At 42.2% G+C, this 22755-nt stretch overlaps 1 protein-coding gene across 6 annotated transcripts in view; it reads right to left on the reverse strand.

The window, feature by feature from the left end:
- LOC120064349 (tensin-1-like) overlaps nt 1-22755 on the reverse strand; it is a 296497-nt gene that overhangs the window by 48485 nt on the left and 225257 nt on the right. For all 6 annotated transcript variants that reach the window (XM_039014867.1, XM_039014869.1, XM_039014868.1 and 3 more), the window contains 7 exons: nt 22661-22744; nt 22007-22119; nt 21839-21899; nt 19735-19810; nt 11895-12024; nt 11661-11726; nt 11324-11440 (listed from right to left, as the gene is read on the reverse strand). In XM_039014867.1, coding sequence (XP_038870795.1) covers nt 11324-11440; nt 11661-11726; nt 11895-12024; nt 19735-19810; nt 21839-21899; nt 22007-22119; nt 22661-22744 — 647 coding nt within the window. The remainder of the gene's footprint in view (nt 1-11323; nt 11441-11660; nt 11727-11894; nt 12025-19734; nt 19811-21838; nt 21900-22006; nt 22120-22660; nt 22745-22755) is intronic.

A 22755-nucleotide genomic window follows, 5' to 3' on the forward strand; every position in this document is an offset into this window, starting at 1 on the left:
TATACAGGACAGCTATACAGGACAGCTACACAGGACAGCTATACAGGACAGCTACACAGGACAGCTATTGGTTGCTGATTAGTATGCTGTTGTACCGAACATTTATTATACAATCTGCAATGTTTGAACTTCCAACTTTAATTACATTTTTGCCGCTAACCAGCAGTCTAAATGGCAACCTTGCGGCATCATGTATAGCTTCCTGAAATGTTAGGCTTAACGTGAGAAAATTCCGACCAAATAGGCCTCCCAATAAACATTTATCCATCAGCTAAAGTAAAGCCATAGGCTACATGGCACCACAGAAAGTCTATCATCGATTCGATGGGCAGCCGCACAGACATGTCGCAATTTCAGCACCATGGACAGCGATTGGTAGTCTATACTTTGTGAGTGACTGTCTGGCTGACGCATAACATTTATTTTAGATAGGGGGGGGACAATGACCTTGCGGGGGGAAACGGTGTTACGGCAGGGGCCCAAACGTCTGAGTTTGGAGTCAAAGCAATAAAATCCCCAAAGCCCCAAACAGACTGACTGAGACGGGGTAGTTTTGGTCTGTTTCCAACACAAAGGCAAGAAAAGGCTAGACGGTTCACCTCTCTGTGTCCTGTGAGATTGAGAAACACTGCGTCCCCACAACACACACATTAATGAGACTTAATGAGAAACATTTAGATGAAGGATACAATGCTCTGCATGGTGAGATGCTGGTCAGATGCTGCTGTTTAAAGGAGAAGTCTGGGTTGAAACAAGCTATCATATATTGTACATTATAAACTGGATGGTTCGAGCCCTGAATGCTGATTGGCGGACAGCCGTGGTATATCAGACCGTATACCACGGGTATGACAAAACAGTTATTTTTACTGCTCTACGTTGGTAAACAGTTTATAATAGCAATAATGTTAAAGTGTGTAATGAGTCATCTGGAGCAGTGTTCCATCATAGATACAGCATACTGTACATCCTGCGTGTCTACAGCCTACATAAACCTCCAGTCTCTACAGCCTACATCAACCTCCAGTCTCTACAGCCTACATCAACCTCCAGTCTCTACAGCCTACATCAACCTCCAGTTTCTCAACAGAAGACGGTGATGTAATACTAGTACCACTAATGTAAGCCCCGGAGATGGAGAATAAACATTGTAACACTATTCACAAACGCACGCGCACACGAAGCTTTCACGTTTCCACAATAGCAAACTTAAGTAAAGTTCGGGATTAACTGTAAATGATTGTCATTAGAGAAAATACATTATGGTGTGATAAGATGAGAATTTCTTCCAGCAATGTTTTGGAGAGAAGCACTCTAAGTAACATCTATCTTATTGTGATGTTAAAATGCACTTTCAATTAAGTTTACTTTGATTCGATTTAAGAGTTCAGATGTTGCACTATGTACAGACTAAGTCTCAATCTAATTTTGCCTGATATAAGCATTCAAAAAGTCCAAATTCCACATTCAAAGTTAGATGACTATGTTAACATTCTACGTCAGCATTCAGTTGAATCATATTTGTCTGAAAACAACCACAGGAGTAAACAAACTTGTTTTTTCATTTTAAAGAAATGTGAGACAAAATCGGAATTCAAAAGAAGCTGTCACTCACACAGGCTTGTAAAGACACAAAAAGTACGTAGCCTACTAAACCAAAAACTCACTTGTACAAAAACATCACCAAGTAGTTGGCGATTAAGAAGCCCGATGTCAATAAGTAATTCAAAAGTCTGTCAAGTGAGGACAATGTTCCCCATGTCATTCCCCGTAGAACTAAACATGTAGTTCACTACTCACTTGTTTTTGTTGTTGTTGTTTGTACAGTTTTTCTCTACAGTCAAATGTTCATCCCTTTGATCTGGTAGAACAAGTCCAGTCTTGACCATTGGAGGATGTCAACAGAAGAGAGTGTAACACAACTAGCCAACTCCCAGCAGCTCAGTGCCTGTTCATCTGTCTCCACTGAGCAGGATCTAAAACACACACATTCTGCATGCTCTGTCACTCCCCCTAATACGACGCACAGCACAAAGGCCTACACAGGAGTGTGGAGGAGTGTGAGACTGTGTGTACTTGGCGACAGAGGAGATTGTGTTATAATTGGACACACACACACACACACACATCGCCCTCTCACCCTCAACTATTCTAGAAATGTTGTGGGTTGTGCAATAGCCAAATATGGTAGTTGAAGTGACAGTTTGATAGTAAACAAGACTAAGGAATGTTAGAAGACCCCTTGCTGAATCCTACAATGACACACCTTACCTCCATCAATCTCACCCATCTCAAACTACCTCTCACATAAGATCATGAGAACATAGGAAATATCTCTTCATACTGACTGAAAGGAGCATTTAGATTAATCTGTTGATAAGACGGACTATATATTATTTTGATGTTGGGGCTCAAATGAGTCATATGGGCTGCATTCAGTACATAAAAACGTAATAGTACGTTCAATTCAACGAAACCGGTGCTGTACTGAACCACCAGTTGAAAAACGGGGAGGGGTTAGGTTGTGGCTTCAAAATGCCCCTCTGCACGCCCTTAAAACATGTTTCCCGGCACACCCACTGAACAGAGCAAACGTACCTCAAATTCTATTCAAGAACGTACAAGAACGTTTTGGGGAAATGTGACGTTCAGAACAAGTCGTTCCGCAGCATAGCAAAAGTTCAAGCGAACTGAACACACCCGTAATCTCATTTATGTTGAGACATGTTGAGGGTAGGTAGCAACACATCTGCCACGCTGAGCCTCAACACTGGAGCTCCCCAGGGGTGCGTGCTCAGTCCCCTCCTGTACTCCCTGTTCACCCATGACTGCATGGCCAGGCACGACTCCAACACCATCATTAAGTTTGCAGACGACACAACAGTGGTAGGCCTGATCACCAACAACGACGAGACAGCGTATAGGGAGGAAGTCAGAGACCTGGCCGGGTGGTGCCAGAATAACAACCTATCCCTCAACGTAACCAAGACTAAGGAGATGATTGTGGACTACAGGAAAAGGAGGACCGAGCACGCCCCCATTCTCATCGACGGGGCTGTAGTGGAGCAGGTTGAGAGCTTCAAGTTCCTTGGTGTCCAAGTCAACAACAAACTAACATGGTCCAAACACACCAAGACAGTCGTGAAGAGGGCTCGACAAAGCCTATTCCCCCTCAGGAAACTAAAAGATTTGGCATGGGTCCTGAGATCCTCAAAAGGTTCTACAGCTGCAACATCGAGAGCATCCTGACTGGTTGCATCACTGTCTGGTACGGCAATTGCTCTGCCTCTGACCGCAAGGCACTACAGAGGGTGGTGCGTTCGGCCCAGTACATCACTGGGGCTAAGCTGCATGCCATCCAGGACCTCTACACCAGGCGGTGTCAGAGGAAGGCCCTAAAAATTGTCAAAGACCCCAGCCACCCCAATCATAGACTGTTCTCTACTACCGCATGGCAAGCGGTACCGGAGTGCCAAGTCTAGGACAAAAAGGCTTCTCAACAGTTTTCACCCCCAAGCCATAAGGCTCCTGAACAGGTAATGAAATGGCTACCCGGACTATTTGCATTGTGTGCCCCAACCCCTCTTTTTACGCTGCTGCTACTCTCTGGTTATCATATATGCATAGTCACTTTAACTATACCTTCATGTACATACTACCTCAATTGGGCCGACCAACCTGTGCTCCCGCACATTGGCTAACCGGGCTATCTGCATTGTGTACCACCCACCACCCGCCAACCCCTCTTTTATGCTACTGCTACTCTCTGTTCATCATATATGCATAGTCACTTTAACCATATCTACATGTACATACTACCTCAATCAGCCTGACTAACCGGTGTCTGTATGTAGCCTCGCTACTTTTATAGCCTCGCTACTATATATAGCCTGTCTTTTTACTGTTGTTTTATTTCTTTACCTACCTATTGTTCACCTAATACCTTTTTTTGCACTATTGGTTAGAGCCTGTAAGTAAGCATTTCACTGTAAGGTCTACTACACCTGTTGTATTCGGCGCACGTGACAAAGAAACTTTGATTTGATTTGATTTGACATTTGCCTCCCTTAAATGCCTAGTTACAGGCTAGACGGTGAAAGCTAAAATACCTTTAGCATAGCTAGCCGTGGAATTGTTTTTGAGTTGAGTTTCACAGGGTAACATTGATTGCAGTGATTTAAGAGTCATTAAATATATTTTATTTTACCGTACTGGGGTTTGTATTTCAGAGAAAGTATTTTGTAAGAGGTGCTGGTACTCAAGTAGTAGAAAATATTAGGTGATAAACCACTGCTTTGAAGTGACCTGCAGGGTTGAGGCCCTGAAAGGGAAGACACTAGCCTTGAGAACATCTAACAAGAAGAGGAGCAGCTGCTAGCCTGTTGACTGAAGCTCGGGGTCATGTTCAGATAAAAATTTCACAAATAGAGTGGACATGATGCCTTACTCCACACATAGTCAGTGGACATTACTTGATACCCAGCTAGCACATTTGGTTCCTTGGAAGTTGTGGGAACATATGTTTTTGGTTTCCCATTGGTTCTGGGAAGGAAACCATAAGTTTCCTGACCGGTAAACTGAATGTATGGGAAGGTTCATGTTTAGGTTGCAAGGAAGTTCTGAGAACATTTTACTATGGTTCCCTGAAAGTTTTCTTGGGAGGTTTTATTAACATTTTGAGAACGGAAATTTTAGGTTATTTTAAGGTAATTAAATAACGCTCTGAGAGCATGTTTCAATAAGACCTACAGAAAAAGTTATGCTGAAATACTGAAATTCCCACAGAAGAACGTTGTTTCTTAAAAACTTCTTATGGATAGCACCGTTTCTTTCAATTTTTGCCTAAATGACATACCCAAATCGAACTGCCTGTAGCTCAGGCCCTGAAGCAAGGATATGCATATTCTTGGTACCATTTGAAAGGAAGAATGAATGTAGGAGAATATAACACAATAGATCTGATAGAATAAAATACAAAGAAAAAACCAAACCAGTCTTTTTCTACCACAATCTTTGAAATGCAAGAGAAAGGTCAGAGTTATAGCCTTCACTCTGGTTGTAATTCCGATGGTGTCCACCGCAGCAGTGTATGTGCCAAGTTTCAGATGGATAAATTGAAAAATGAGTGAACAACAAGACTTTTTGTGTCAAGTCCCCAGGTACATTTGGGCAAATCGTGAATGAGACATTAGCATTCATATTCCATTTTTCTGCAAGAATATCGTCAAATCGGTATACTTGGATTTTGATGTAGCTTTCCAAGTATAAGTAGCCATATTATAAGGTCAACATTTGCAAAACAACCAGTTTTCATGACTTCAAAACTCTGAATATTCTTATACGTTGTGTCCAAAATGAAAAGGCATGCTGTCGCAAAAGGTTAGCGCCTATATTTTGCAACCGAGACAGGGTTTCCAGATACTCCCGTAAAGCCCAGCTCATTGGCTATCTAGCTAGCTTTGTTTGACCCCGATTGGTGCTTATTTGACAAAGATACAATCCTTCAAGTGATGGCAGCCCGCGTCATCAGAGTGGCATGAAGGCGTCGCTCTCTGACTAAATATGGTGTCCTATAGGATATACTACACCCCTAATGAAATAGTGAAGTCTTGTTACCTTCTAGGATCTCTGAGGAATACATACAAACGTGATTTGACTCGTTCAAACAGCGTTTAGGGTGAGATATTCACAGATTTCTTTCTTTGCAAATTGAACGTGCGGGAATACAAAATCAATTGCGCGTGCTATATGGACCTTTTTGGACTTTATCTAACAAAACGACACTTCATGTTATCTCTGGGACCCTTTGGATGATAAATCAGAGCAAGATTTCAGAATGTAAGTACACATTTCACCTTCAGAGGTGAATTTATCAAACCTATCTCGTTGAAAAAAGTGTTTTGTTGTTAGGAGCTCTCCTCAAATAATAGCATGGCATTTTTTCGCAGTAATAGCTACTGTAAATTGGACAGTGCAGTTATATTAACAAGAATTTAAGCTTTCAGACGATATAAGACACTTCTATGTACCGACATTTGTTGTTACTCTAAAATCTGCGATCTTGATATAACGCACTGCATGATTTACAACTATCCTGTTGATGGAACGCCGATCCTTAAGAAGTTTTTCTTATGGTTCTCTGAATGTTCTGAGAACATGACTAAATAGAAGCATGAGGAACCCTGTAGAAAACGTTATGCTGAAGTACTGGAATCCCCACCTAAGAAACATTCGGTTCTCATAATGTTATGTGTTACCTGGGTATCCTGCACCATTCCCAGAACGTTGTGGGAAGGTTGTTCCGCAAAATAACCATAGGACAACCACGCTCTCACCAATCTCTAAGAAACATATGGTTCTCAGAACGTTATGTGCTAGTTGGGAAGCCTATTCCGTTTAGTACCCTCATGTGTCTATCCCAAGGTTGTGACAACCCTTTACCCCTAGGAAAAGGTTTCGGTCCTGGGGCCCCCCTGGGTGCGCGTTTTGTTTTTTTCCCTAGCACTACACATCTGATTCAAATAATGCCCTCAAAGCCGGTATTTGGAGGATATATTGGCACGGTTTGCCGGCCCTAGATGTACCAATATATCCTCCAAACACCCTGGCTTCGAGTTACCAACATAATCAAATAATGATTGACATATTTTCCTTAAAACACGTTATTTTGATGAATTTATTCATACTATCTTCGACAAGATATAGTCCAGACACAAATCTATAGTTGCTAACTACCCGGCTGGTCGTTCATTCTATCGGTTTGGTTGCCAGAGACGTGACCCAGTTGTTCAGTCTTTTTGTTCTGTATCTATGGACGAGACCCAGTCGTTTGTTCTAAGTGTTCCATTGCCATACTGGCTAACAAAGTTATTATCCTTTGCTTGCTAGCTAGCCAACTACTGGCTAACATACAGTCACGTCAAACGGTGCAGACAAAATAACAACAGTATCTGCCTTTGCATTTGTTTTAGCTGTTTTCTAGTGACATTTATTTGGATACATCTATGACAAAGAGCTAATGAAGCGCAAGAAAATGTGCTCTCTCGTCAGGACCCTGTTGTTCAGAGGAGCTAGCCAACAACACAGCTAACACAATAACTTCAAACTGAAGCTGGAAAGACTGCAAACTAGCTGCACTTCATTTTGTTTAACCTTTTTCAATTGACATTTCTTTGTATATATCCATAAAAATGATGCCAGCTGTCTGTCTCTGGCACATAAATGCTGTCTGTCTAGTCCCGACCTCTACGTTCATTACTATGGGACAGCTGGAGATCGAATTAGAATTTTGAAACAATATTACAAATGTCAGAGAGACATACAGCAAGGTTTATACAAATATCCGCTGTTGAAAAGTAAATGTCAGTCTAAAAGAAATGTGAGATAATGTCTAGATGCTTTTTATAGTGGAGATCAAGTTTATAACTTGCCTGGATGGGCTGATTAGACAGTGAATTGCAGAGTCAGATGGATCAGAGTAAAGAGGCATTTTAACGTCATAGATTTAGCCGGTGGTAATTTATGGAATAGACACCGGCTGGAATGTGCTTTTAACCAGTCAGCATTCAGGATTAGACCCGCCAATTGTATAAGATGTGTACATGCCACAGTATCCCATCTTAGATCATCATATCCTAGGCATCTTATCCGGATTTCTCATAACCGGAATACAAGCTTTTTCAGGTTATTGTAAATGGGATATGTCTATATGAGTCAACTCCAAAAAATAATACTTGAGTATCCCGAATAATAACGGGATATTGGTGTGCATGTAAAACATGGTCAATGAGCTTGTTTTCAATGGCCTACCCTTACACCCATCTCGCAGTGTTAAGTCATAGGTTTGTGGATACAATGGGCAAGACAGATGATGTCTTACATCCTCAGAATGGAATTGTGCTGAATGAGTGTGTGCACGGACAGATGGACACACGCACGCAAATACACACACACACACACACACACACACACACACACACACACACACACACACACACACACACACACACACACACACACACACACACACACACACACACACACACACACACACACACACACACACACAGAAGCTGCAAGAGGAGAGCTGGACCCCTCTTATATTTCTGTGGTGTTCAGGGTTAGGTTAGAGTTAGTGTTAGTGTTAGAGTTAGGTTTAGGGTTAAGGTTAGTTTTAGGGTTAGGAGCTAGGCTTAGGTTAGGGTTAAGGTTAGGTTTAGGGGTTAGGGAAAATAGGATTTTGAATGGGACTGAATTGTGTGTCCCCACAAGGTTAGCTGTACAAGATTGTGTGTGTGTGCGCGCTCCTGTTGTTTCATAGTCCGCCAGAAACACCAGAGGTGTGTAAATGTAACTGAAGACATATCTAGACATGACTCCATAGCCATGCCTTAGAGTGACTGCCTGTTTTCAAGTCTTGTTAAGGTAACAACCTGCCTGCACCTTGGCATAGATTCTGTAAGTCTCTGGAACTCTATCGGAGGGATGCGACACCCTTCTTCCATGAGTAATTCCATCATTCAGTGTTTTGTTGATGATGGTGAAATCCGCTGTCTCAGGTGCCGCTCCAGTATCTCCCATAAGTGTTCAATTAGGTTGGCATATGGTATACATTGTTTTCATGCACATGAGACCATTCAGTGACCACTCATGCCCTGTTGATGGGGGCATTGTCATCCTATGGGGGCATAGCCATGGTAGCCAAAATAATGGCCTGCCCAGCATTTTTATAGATGATCTTAAGCATGATGGGATGTTAATTGCGTAATTAACTAAGGAACCAATATACATTTATTCAAGTGTTTCCTTTATTTTGGCAGTTATCTAATCAATGTCCCGCGAAAGGCAAAGTATAGCAAAAAATAGCCAAGGATTAGAGAGGATAAGACCATCTTATCCACTAGATAAACAGACTCTTGGAACTTGGTTCTGGTCATTGTTTACCAACAGGTAAGATATCTAGATCTCACAAAACTGGAACCTAAAAATAAACCTCAGGTTAGGAGGGGCATTTCTATTTCAACAGAATTTACTGAATTCTGTGGAAGGCAATTACTTCAATAGATGGCTTGCATGACACAAGTCCTCTGTGACCTGCCTAGTGCTGGAGATTAGAGAGATGAACGTGTGTGAATGTCTCTCAATTCTATTAAGGGTTTGATAGAATATCTATTTTCTCCCTCCCCCTTTCTCTCAAGCACACAGCAAACACCAAAGGACACACAGCAGACTACGAAGGAGTAGACACAAACAACCTTTTGTTTTGTGTGTGTGCGTGTGTGAGTGTGTGTGAGTGTCTGTGAATGTGTGACAACAGTACGTCTAGATGCTTGAGATTATAGTGGGGTTGGCTTGTGTGTATGTGTGGCCATACATGCTTGGTTAACTTCTGAATGTCCCTCCTGGTCACTTGAAATGAGAAAGAAACATGGAGTGTGGGGGCGTTAAGAGCCAAAGTCATTAACACCTCCTGGACTCAGACTTTACAACAGGCAGGGGGAGTGGTGTGTGAGTGAGTGAGTGTGTGTTTGTGTCCTGGCTGTAGACAACGTATGCATGTTTTTATGCAAGACCATCAACAATTGATATTAGAGGTCGACCGATTAATCGGCATGGCCGATTAATTAGGGCCGATTTCAAGTTTTCATAACAATCGGCAATCGGCCTTTTTGGACGCCGATTCTGGTCGATTACATTGCAATCCATGAGGAAACTGCGTGGCAGGCTGCCCACTTGTTACGCGAGTGCAGCGTCAAAAGGACCTTGTGGCTGCAAGGAGACAAGGTAAGTTGCTAGCTAGCATTAAACTTATCTTATAAAAAACAATCAATCTTAACAATCACTAGTTAACTACACATGGTTGATGATATTACTAGGTTAACTAGCTTGTCCTGCGTTGCATATAATCAATGCGGTGCCTGTTCATTTATCCTGTTCATTTATCATCGAATCACAGCCTACTTCAACTTCGCCAAACGGGTGATGATTTAACAAAAGCGCATTTGCGAAAAAAGCACAATCGTTGCACAAATGTACCTAACCATAAACATCAATGCCTTTCTTAAAATCAATACACAGAAGTATATTTTTTTAAACCTGCATATTTAGTTAAAAGAAATTCATGTTAGCAGGCAATATTAACAAGGGAAATTGTGTCACTTCTCTTACGTTCAGTGCAAGCAGAGTCAGGGTATAGGCAACAGTTTGTGCCGCCTGGCTCGTTGCGAACTGTGAACTAATTGCCAGAATTTTACATAATTATGACATAACATTGAAGGTTGTGTCGTGTAACAGCAATATTTAGACGTAGGGTTGCCACCAGATCGATAAAATACAGAACGGTTCCATAATTCACTTAAATAATAAACATTTTGTTTTCAAAATGATACATTTCCGGATTTGACCATATTAATGACCAAAGGCTCGTATTTCTGTGTTTATTAGATTATAATTAAGTCTATGATTTGATGTTTGATAGAGCAGTCTGACTGAGTGGTTCTAGGCAGCAGCAGGCTCGTAAGCATTCATTCAAACAGCACTTTACTGTGTTTGCCAGCAGCTCTTAGCAATGCTCACAGCGCTGTTTATGACTTCAAGCCTATCAACTCCTGAGATTAGGCTGGCAATACTAAAGTGCCTATTAGAACATTCAATAATCAAAGGTATATGAAATACAATGGTATTGGTAGAAATAGTTGACGCGTCATAATTCCTATAATAACTACAACCTAAAACTTCTTAACTGGGAATATTGAAGAACTGGGAATATTGAACCACCAGCTTTCATATATTCTCATGTTCTGAGCAAGGAACTTAAAAGTTAGCTTTTTTACATGGCACATATTGCACTCTTACTTTCTTCTCCAACACTGTGTTTTCGCATTATTTAAACCAAATTGACCATGTTTCATTATTTATTTGACACGAAATAGATTTTATTTATGTATTACATAAAGTTAAAATAAAAGTATTCATTGTTCATTCAGTATTGTTGTAATTGTCATTATTACAAATATATACATAAAAAAATCAGCCGATTAAATCGGTATTGTTTTTTGGTCCTCCAATAATTGGTATCGGTGTTGAAAAATCATAATCGGTCGACCTCTAATTGATATGCAAGACCATCAACAATTCATATGCAAGAAGGTATCCCGGTTTCATATGTGAAGGTATCCCGGTTTGTACAACAGATAGTTCTGGCCACGCAATATGATTAGTTGAGAGGAGCTTGAAACTGTGGCAACCAAAACCATAGCATGAAAACAGTGTACATCCGGGAAAAGGGAGATCGCCAGTAAGCATGCCAAGTGTTAGTACTCACCATCCATAGTGTCCTCGCAATGCTGATTGAAGTTCTCATTGGAGTCCCAGCGGATTAGAGCATCTTGGGTATTGTAGTCCACTGAGACCGTGGGCCCATTCTCCAAATGGTCCATACCTGGGAGAAAAAAAAACATTCAAAGAAGAGGTCAAACGTCTTAATTCAGGTGACTTCTTTCTGACAATGAATTACCAGAACATACTGTACTTTATCATTGACCAAAGCTATACTCATAACATAAGTTATGTCTGTCAAGTTCAACACATTTATCTTTCTAAATGAGCTTTCATTTGCTTGGAGAAAATGGCGGCCAAAAAAGAGAAGCAGGTATGCTTACCATGGATTTTTTCTGGTCCAAAGGAAAATACAAATTCCACCTTTCCAAAATCCGGGAATCTGTCATCTGGTTTGAGATTTTTTAAAAAGAAAATGTGTTCATGTTCAAAACAAAGACAAGAGCTTTCATCTTATGGATGTAAAAGTTACTGGCAAATATGGTTATCAAATAGGTTTAACAAATATTGTATGCATTATGGTTTGTTTTCTGGACATTTAGGAATGTCTTCTTTACCCTTGAAGGTCTCGTCTAACTCGTCCTTCCCAAATACGATTCCCAAGTCATGCACAGCGCAGGTATGGAACTGCACCCGGAATATCACATCCCGCTGTGGGCTTCTGAAGTGCTTGTGGTAACATTTCAGCTGGAGGGGACAAGAAGATAAATACTGTATTAAACGAGGCCTTTCTGGTTTAAGGAACACAGACTTTTTTGGAGTCCCAAAAATAGACATTCTCAAGGCTTTCGTAGATTTCACGGTACTCAAGTCACAAAGATCACCTAGAGACCTTAATTAACTTTCTGTGGAAAACTGACTTCTGAGGGACTTTCACGGTGTTAAGATCACTAGCACAACTGAAAAACACTTGAAGGTGGACTCAATTTAAATTGGAGTTTTGCACATTTGGGACTCCATTCTACCGGGCAAACCATTTTCTTCTGTCAGATGGCATCATTCTAATGTGACAAGCGTCTCCAGGAGCCATATGTCTAGCAAATCGTGGAACCCAGACTGACACTCACTGGCTAGTGGCTACTACGACAAAACATGCTCGATCAGAATAGCAAACTTGTTCCCAGTTAACAGCTTAGTGCTATCATGTTTGAATGACCATTAGTGTAGCTACAGTAGTTTGCCAACTTGCTGATGAAGTTGCATTGCATCAAAGTTATGGGACTGTTCTAAAGAAATCTGCATGTACAGAATCTGACTCTACTTTTTTTCATTATTGGTAAGATTAACTCTGACTCTTTGAGGGTGAATGGGGGTCACCTTGGTAACATAATGGTATTGTAGCCAGACTACATTTTTTATCTATAGTGTCTGCGAGTTATCAGACAGATCAGTGCAGACGTTCATCTGACGTAAGACTAAATCCAGAGCAGGACCCAGGTCTGCAAGCTACATGTCATTGTGAAATACCTGTGGATAACATACCAGCTAGATTCACAGCACAATCCTGTTTCAGGGAGTTTGGCAGTGTGCTAGAGAAAGCAGTTTTGTTTTTATATATAGCCCTGTAAATGTATGGCTTGCCTTCCCAAACAAAAGCACTATTATCCAGACCATTGCTATCTACACAAGAGCCTTTTAAAGCCTTGTAAACCCAAACCCTACACAGGAACCTCTTCACTCTCTACACCACTGTGATTCACCCTGGCTACGGGTTGGCCAGAACTTTTACAAGGACCTCACATTTACATGTATACAGGGAATATTTAGCTTTGTGCTTAGCCCAAACGACACACTGCACAAACAACTGTGGCAGAGCTGGGCTTGGAAACTGGAGTAAGCGTACTGAACACCTTTTAGGTTATACAGTAAGCCTGAAGAACACTTCCATTTGTCTGTATTGTTTATTTAGCCTCATAACCCTGATAAGATAAGTGTCATGTTCATTAGGCACCAAATGGAAAAAAACTGACTGAAATAGGGAGGGACAACAAAGACTTGTCCAATTTGGTTTTCAGTTGCAAAACATTCAAAAACCCTTTCCATTGCATGGCCTAATCAATGCCCATGATTACTTAACTTTTTTTGAGACATTGTTGGCCATAGACAGCCACTGTTCATCATGGAACAATATGCTTTGGTGTAAATGTTACACGTCTAGTCTGGTTAAACCAAGCTGAATGCTGCACTCAACATAAGAGAAGTGAAACCACGATGAGCACAGGGTTCAGTCTGGTTATTGTCCTCGACACATGACGGAAACAGTCACTTCCCTGGACCAGCCTTCCTTCGCTGTAATTAAGGCTATTGGGTTGAGGTTGGAGGAACTAAAAAAAGAGCAGGATTTATTTGCAGAGACAGAAGCAAAACAAACAACTCTAGATGAGGAAAGTGGGGGAACTGAGCCAAATGGCCTGTGGCTTCATGAGATATGTATACCTCCCACTGGGGGTCTATTTAAGGGGGGGTACCATACTAGTGAGCCAAGTTTGAGGAGAAGCAGAATAAAAACACAATGAAAAACTGATTCCGACTGTCCTTCAAGATGAAATATGTACAGTGCCTTGCAAAAGTATATACCCCCTTGGCATTTTTCCTATAATGTTGCTTTACAACCTGTAATTGAAATTGATTTTTATTTGGATAACATCATTGACATACACAAAATAGTCCAAATTCGGTGAAGTGAAATGAAAAAAATTACTTAAAAAATATATAAAAATTTAAAAAACGGAAAAGTGATTTGTGCATATGTATTCACCCCTTTGCTAGTAAGCCCCAAAATAAGATCTGGTGTAACCAATTACCTTCAGAAGTCACATAATTAGTTCAATAAAGTCCACCTGTGTGCAATCTAAGTGTCACATGATCTCAATATATACACCTGTTCTGAAAGGCCCCAGCGTCTGCAACACCACTAAGCAAGGGGCAACACCAAGCAAGCGGCACCATGAAGACCAAGGAGCTCTCCAAACAGGTCATGGACAAAGTTGTGGAGAAGTACAGATCAGGGTTGGGTTATAAAAAAATATCAGAAACTTTGAACATCCCACAGAGCACCATTAAATCCATTATTATAAAATGGAAAGAATATGGCACCACAATAAACCTACCAAGAGAGGGCCGCCCACCAAAACTCACAGACCAGGCAAGGAGGGCATTAATCAGAGAGGCAACAAAGAGACCAAAGATAACCCTGAAGGAGCTGCAAAGCTCCACAGCGGAGATTGGAGTATCTGTCCATAGGAACACTTTAGGCTGTACACTCCACAGAGCTGGGCTTTACGGGAGAGTGGCCAGAAAAAAGCCATTGTTTAAAGAACAAAATAAGCAAACACCTTTGGTGTTCGCCAAAAGGCATGTGGGAGACTCCCCAATCATATGGAAGAAGGTACTTTGGTCAGATGAGACTAAAATTGAGCTTTTTGGCCATCAAGAAAAACGCTATGTCTGGCACAAACACAACACCTCTCATCACCCCGAGAATACCATCCCCACAGTGAGGCATGGTGGTGGAAGCATCATGCTGTGGGGATGTTTTTCATAGGCAGGGACTGGGAAACTGGTCAGAATTGAAGGAATGATGGATGCCGCTAAATACAGGGAAATTCTTGAGGGAGACCTGTTTCAGTCTTCCAGAGATTTGAGACTAGGACGGAGGTTTACCTTCCAGCAGGTCAATGACCCTAAGCATACTGCTAAAGCAACACTCGAGTGGTTTAAGGGGAAACATTTAAATGTATTAGAATGGCCAAGTCAAAGCCCAGACCTCAATCCAATTGAGAATCTATGGTATGACTTAAAGAATGCTGTACACCAGCAGAACCCATCCAACTTGAAGGAGTTGGAGCAGTACTGCCCTGAATAATGGGTAAAAATCCCAGTGGCTAGATGTGTCCAGCTTATAGAGACAAACCCCAAGAGACTTGCAGCTGTAATTGCTGCAAAAGGTGACTCTACAAAGTATTGACTTTGGAGGGAGGAGGGGGTGAATAGTTATGCACGCTCAAGTTTTCCGTTTTGTCTTATATCTTGTTTGTTTCACAATAAAAAATATTTTGCATCTTCAAAGTGGTAGGCATGTTGTGTGAATCAAATGATACAAACCCCTAAAAAATCTATTTTAATTCCAGGTTGTAAGGAAACAAAATAGGAAAAATGCCAAGGGGTACTTTTGCAAGCCACTGTACAATACCCCATAATGACCCCATAGTTTTATTTATAAAAAAATTATAATTAAATATCACATTTACATAAGTATTCAGACACTTTACTCAGTACTTTGTTGAAGCAACTTTCGGCAGAGATTACAAATTCAAGTCTTTCTTGTGTTTGATGCTACAAATTTGGCACACCTGTATTTGGGGAGTTTCTCGCATTCTTCTCTGCAGATCCTCTCAAGCTCTGTCAGGTTGGATGGGGAGCGATGCTGCACGGCTATTTTCAGGTCTCTCCAGAGATGTTAGATCTGGTTCCAGTCCGGCTCTGGCTGGGCCACTCAAAGACATTCAGAGACTTGTCCATTCCTGCATTGTCTTGGCTGTGTGCTTATGGTCATTGTCCTGTTGTGAGGTGAACCTTCGCCCCAGTCTGAGGTCCTGAATGCTCCGGAGCAGGTTTTCATCAAGGATCTCTCTGTACCTTGCTCAATTAATCTTTCCCTCAATCCTGACTAGTCTCCCAGTCCCTGCTGCTGAAAAACATCCCCACAGCATGATGCTGCCACCACCATGCTTCACCGTAGGGATGGTACCAGGTTTCCTCCAGATGTGATGCTTGGCATTCAGGCCAAAGTGTTTCTCATGGTCTGAGAGTCTTAAGGTGCCTTTTGGCAAACTCCAAGCGAGCTGTCATGTGCCTTTTACTGAGGAGTGTCTTCCGTCTGGCCACTCTACCATAAAGGCCTGATTGATGGAGTGCTGCAGAGATGGTTGTCCTTCTGTCAGGTTCTCCCATTTCCACAGAGGAACTCTGGACCTCTGTCAGAGTGACCATCGGGTTCTTGGTCACCTCCATGACCAAGGCCCTTCTCCTCCGCTTGCTCAGTTTGGCCAGGCGGCCAGCTCTCAGAAGAGACTTGGTGGTTCCAAACTTCTTCCATTTGTGTTGTCATGTGTTGCTGCCATGCGTTGCTGCCATGCTATGTTGTTGTCTTAGGTCTCTCTTTATAAAGTGTTGTGTTGTCTCTCTTCTCGTGATGTGTGTTTTGTCCTATATTTTTATTAAATTTATTTTTATTTTTAATCCCAGCCACCGTCCGGGTAGGAGGCCTTTTGCCTTTTGGTAGGCCGTCACTGTAAATAAGAATTTGTTCTTAACTGACTTGCCTAGTTAAATAAAGTTAGAAAAAAAATACAATTAAAAAAATTATGATAAAGTCCACTGTGTTCTTGGGGACCTTCAATGCTGCAGATATGTTTTGGTACCCTTCCCCAGATCTGTGCCTCGACACAATCCTGTCTCGGAGCTCTACAAACAATTCCTACGACATCATGGCTTGGTTATTGCGCTGGCATACTGTTATTTTTATACATTTGTAAACATTTCAACAAACCTGTTTTTGCTATGTCTTTATGGGGCATTGTGTGTAGATTGATGATAACTTTTAAAAATGTAATACATTTTAGAATAAGGCTGTAATGTAACAAAATGGGAAACAATCATGGGGTCTAAATACTTCCCGAAGGAACTGTATATATATATACTACATAGCCATAAGTATGTGGACACCTGCTCATCGAACATCTCATTCCAAAATCAAGGACATTAATATGAAGTTGGTCCCCCTTTTGCTGCAATAACAGCCTCCGCTCTTCTAGGAAGGCTTTCCACTAGATGTTGGAACATTGCTGCGGGGACTTGCTTCCATTCAGCCACAAGAGCATTAGTGAGGTCGTGCACAGATGTTGGGCGATTAGGCATGGCTCGCAGTCAGCGTTTCAATTAATTCCAAAGGTGTTCGATGGAGTTGAGGTCAGGGCTCTGTGCAGGCCAGTCAAGTTCTTCCCCACCGATCTCTCGATAAACCATATCTGTATGGATCTCATTTTGTGCCCAGGGGCATTGTCATGATGAAACAGGAATGGGCCTTCTCCAAACTGTAGCCCCAAAGTTTACATTTTACATTTTAGTCATTTAGCAGACTCTCTTATCCAGAGCAACTTACAGTAGTGAGTGCATACATTTTCAAAGTTGGAAGCAGAGAATCGTCTAGAATGTCATTGTATGCTGTAGTGTTAAGATTTCCCATCACTGGAACTAAGGGGTCTAGCCTGAACCATGAAAAACAGCCCCAGACCATTAATTCCTCCTCCACCAAACTTTACAGTTGGCACTTTGCATTGGGGCATGTAGTGTTCTCCTAGCATCCGCCAAACCCAGATTTGTCTATTGGTCTGCCAGATGGTGAAGTGTGAAAAGGTGTTTCCACTGCACCTGAGTCCAATAGCGGCGAGCTTTACACCACCCTAGTCTATGCTTGACATTGCGCATGGTGATCTTAGGCTTGTGTAAGGCTGCTCGGCCATGGAAACCCATTTCATGAAGCTCCCAACAAACAGTTCTTGTGCTAATGTTGCTTCCAGAGTAGTAAGTGTTGCAACCGAGTACATATGGAATGCATTTCCAACAGTCTTGAAGGAGTTCCCACATTTGCTGAGCACTTGCTGGCTGCTTTTCCTTCACTCTGCGGTCCAATTAATCCCAAACCATCTCCATTGGGATGAGGTCAGGTGATTGTGGAGGCCAGGTCATCTGATGCAGCACTCCATCACTCTCTTTCTTGGTCAAATAGACCTTACACAGCTTGAAGGTGTATTTTGGGTCCTAGTCCTGTTGAAAATTAAATGATATTCTCACAAAGCCCAAACCAGATGGGATGGCGTATCGCTGCAGAATGCTGTGGTAGCCATGCTGGTTAAGTATGCATTTAATTCTAAATAAATCACTGACAGTGTCACCAGCAAAGCACCACCATACCATCACACCACCTCCTCCATGCTTCACAGTGGGAACCACACATGAGATCATCTGTTCATCTACTCTGCGTCTCACAAAGACACAGTGGTTGGAACCAAAAATCAAAAATTTGGATTCATCAGACCAAAGGACAGATTTCCACAGATCGAATGTCCATTGCTAGTGTTTTTTGCCCCACGTAAGTCTCTTCTTATTATTGGTGTCCTTTAGTAGTGGTTTCTTTGCAGCAATTCGACCATGAAGGCTTGATTCACACAGTCTCCTCTGAACAGTTGCTGTCGAGATTTATCTGTTACTTGAACTCTATGAAGCATTTATTTGGGCTGCAATCTGAGGTGCAGTTAACTCTAATGAATTTTTCATCTGCAGCAGAGGTAACTCTGGGTCTTCCTTTCCTGTGGCGGTCCTCATGAGAGCAAGTTTCATTTTAGCGCTTGATGGTTTTTGACATTTTCCAGATTTACTGACCTTCATGTCTTTAAGTAATGATGAAATGTTGTTTCTCTTTGCTTACTTGAGCTGTTCTTATCAAGAGTGTGCAAAGCTGTCATCAAGGCAAAGGGTGTCTACTTTGAAGAATCTCAAATATAAAATCTATTTTGATTTGTTTAACACTTTTTGGTTACTACATGATTCCATGTGTGTTTTTTCATAGTTTTGATGTCATCACCATTATTCTACAATGTGTAGAACTCTTGGCCCCAAAACAGATACTTTAGCAGATGCTTCAGCTAAAGCGTATATTGTATCTGCTAACTAATGGGACACTAATGGATGCTGATGCCTGTGAATATAACATTGACTGAAAACACTTTTCTGGTTTATTACTTTACTTTTTTTCATCTGTAGTCATGTAGACGGACTCAGGAGCAGGTTTTCATGCATTGTGTTTTTTGTGTGGAACACATCAATTAATAAAAATCATATTACTTAAAAAACAAATATATATATATATATTATACACATACAATATATATATATACACATACATACATACACTACCGTTCAAAAGTTTGGGGTCACTTAGAAATGTCCTTGTTTTTGAAAGAAAAGCTAATTTTATGTCCATTAAAATAACATCAAATTGATCAGAAATACAGTGTAGACATTGTTACAGCCTGCATATTGTGTGCTATAGGGGGTAGTGGGCACATGCCAACTGTCCTTCCCTCTAGTTTTTACAGCATTGCTGCTTTCATGAATGGGGCCGATTAAAGCATTAGGGACAATCATACTGTATTTGCACATAATGTAAAGTATTTGGACTCAATGTGGTTAAAATAAATTGCATTCACCAACAGAGGTCAATCCACTATCCTCTCATTTGAGGGGGTGAATACCTTACCATAATAAACCTGCCCCAAATCCATGTACAGTAGTACACTTCTCCATGTCACTCAGTGAAGAGCTGATGGTCCTTACCAGAATGTCCCCCTTCAGCAGCAGGCCAGGCTCAATAGTGATGCAGATGCTGGTCTGGCTGTCTCCCTGGACATTACTGTGAACACACACAGAGAGCAAAAGAAGGGTTACTCTTGTTAACACAACATCACACCACATGATGCACATCATCATGGTACAATTTAAAGGCAATGATACCAAATACTAATTGAGTGTATGTAAACTTCTGGGAATGTGATGAAATAAATAAAAGCTGAAATAAATCATTATCTCTACTATTATTCTGACATTTCACATTCTTAAAATAAAGTGGTGATCCTAACTGACCTAAGAAAGGGATTTTTTACTCGGATTAAATGTCAGGAATTGTGAAAAACATTTTAAATGTATTTGGCTAAGGTATATGTAAACTTCCGACTTCAACTGTATGTCTCTTTTATTTGTAGGAATACTTGGGAAAATATGTCTTACATTAAACACGTTTTGCTGAATTCCTGGTGATTTTACAATCTTTTTTTTAACCAAAAACCTAAATGTGCCTGTTGCTGTCCCCTGACCTACACACGCACGTATGCACACACCACAGGAGGTTGGTGGCACCTTAATTGGGGAGGTTGGACTCGTGGTAATGGCCGAAGAAAAATTTGTGGAATGGTATCAAATACATCAAAACACATGGTTTCCATGCATGACGTCCTCCCCTCAGCAGTCTCCACTGGCACACACACACACACCAGATATACAGTACATGGATATACTATACATGGAGATATAAGCAAAACAACCTTTTATCAATACATAGACTAGGAAGGAAGGACATGTAAAGTGGAGGGGACCATGTAAGGAGTGCCACCCGGAGTGCCCTCATTTGTCCTGCCATCTGTGGGCATGCCCTCCTGTATGCTCAAACATCTGCACAAAGCTGTATAATTCATCATTTCCTGCCCGGGCCTGGGTATCTGTAGGGGTCCTTCAGCAAGGCCCTGGGGTGTCCACACACATCCAAGTCTGCTTATTTCACTGGCTCCTCCAGTTACTAATAACACTACTACTGATCATAACACCAGGCTGGAACATCTGGGGCTGGGGAACTAGAGACTTGGGCTGGGGAACTAGAGACTGGGGCTGGGAAACTAGAGACTTGGGCTGGGGAACTAGAGACTGGGGCTGGGGAACTAGAGACTTGGGCTGGGGAACTAGAGACTTGGGCTGGGGAACTAGAGACTGGGGCTGGGAAACTAGAGACTGGGGCTGGGGAACTAGAGACTGGGGCTGGGAAACTAGAGACTTGGGCTGGGGAACTAGAGACTGGGGCTGGGAAACTAGAGACTGGGGCTGGGGAACTAGAGACTGGGGCTGGGGAACTAGAGACTGGGGCACTAGAGGCTGGGGCACTAGAGACTGGGGCTGGGGAACTAGAGACTGGGTCTGGGGCACTAGAGACTGGGGCTGGGGCACTAGAGACTGGGGCACTAGAGACTGGGGCTGGGAAACTAGAGACTGGGGCACTAGAGACTGGGGCTGGGGCACTAGAGACTGGGGCTGGGGAATTAGAGACTGGGGCTGGGGAACTAGAGACTGGGGCTGGGGAACTAGAGACTGGGGCTGGGAAACTAGAGACTGGGGCTGGGGAACTAGAGACTGGGGCTGGGGAACTAGAGACTGGGGCTGGGAAACTAGAGACTGGGGCTGGGGAACTAGAGACTGGGGCTGGGAAACTAGAGACTGGGGCTGGGGCACTAGAGACTGGGGCACTAGAGACTGGGGCTGGGAAACTAGAGACTGGGGCTGGGGAACTAGAGACTGGGGCTGGGGAACTAGAGAGGCTAGCTAAACATAATAACGTGTGGCAAGCTTACAATGGATTTACTAGCGGGGGGTGAATGTGTGTGTGTGTGTGATATTATTATCATTGAGCCATTGTAAGCCTGCAGACCCAGGCATCTGGCCAGTGTTGTGTGAGTGAGAAAACAGAGACTGAAGGTGTGTGTGTGTGTGTGTGTGTGTGTGTGTGTGTGTGTGTGTGTGTGTGTGTGTGTGTGTGTGTGTGTGTGTGTGTGTGTGTGTGTGTGTGTGTGTGTGTGTGTGTGTGTGTGTGTGTGTGTGTGTGTGTGTGTGTACTTACTAGATCCCAGATGTGTAGACTGGCTGCATGGCTTGGTAGATCTTGAGGAAAGGGCGGCATCCTGAAAAGCCATCACAGAACATTGAGTAAAAACAAGCAGGTGTGTGTGTGTGTGTGTGTGTGTGTGTGTGTGTGTGTGTGTGTGTGTGTGTGTGTGTCAACTTTCACCTCCTTTGGACTCAAAGTTGGGGATGCCGTGCATGATGACGTGGTGAAGGAACAGGGGTTTGTTGTTGATCTTGATATGTCCTGAAAGAAGACCACTGAAGTACTGTACATACCTGAGAGAGAAAGAAACAGAGACAGAGACACAGACACAGACACAGACACAGACACAGAGACAGAGACAGAGACAGAGACAGAGACAGAGACAGAGACAGAGAGAGAGAGAGAGAGAGAGAGAGAGAGAGCGAGAGAGAATTCAGGATTTCAATGTTTTGTTAACAGAGGAATCAGCATGCCATTGGTGTAGACTGGACAGTGTGTGCATGGAAACATGTCAAGTAGATAAATGGAGATTCTATCTCTAGTTATGACCTTTGCAAAGAAAACAGCAGACGCTTACATCATACTCATTCACTTATGACTTTCAGTCTACAGATGGATCTCGACAAATTAGGATGCAAAAAGGAGGAGGACTCTGTTGCCCCTCTAAAAAAGACAACAAATCGAAAGAAAGAGTAGGAGAGTGGTTGAGACAACAAGGTGAACTTAAACCCACTAAGATTGGGGCGAAACTCATAAAGAGAAAATTAAACAGGAAATGGTAGTTGGGTCAAAGAGGTAGTAGAGGGGTCAGACAGGAAGTGGAGGGAAACTGACCTCTTCTGAGATGGCTGACCCACAGGAAGTACTTTGTCTTCATAGAACCTCTTCATGGCAAACCTGTCCAGGGCCTGATCAGCACTAAGCAAACA

This window comes from Salvelinus namaycush, chromosome 19 (genome assembly GCF_016432855.1).
Source record: "Salvelinus namaycush isolate Seneca chromosome 19, SaNama_1.0, whole genome shotgun sequence".
In the NCBI taxonomy this organism is placed as follows: domain Eukaryota; kingdom Metazoa; phylum Chordata; class Actinopteri; order Salmoniformes; family Salmonidae; genus Salvelinus; species Salvelinus namaycush.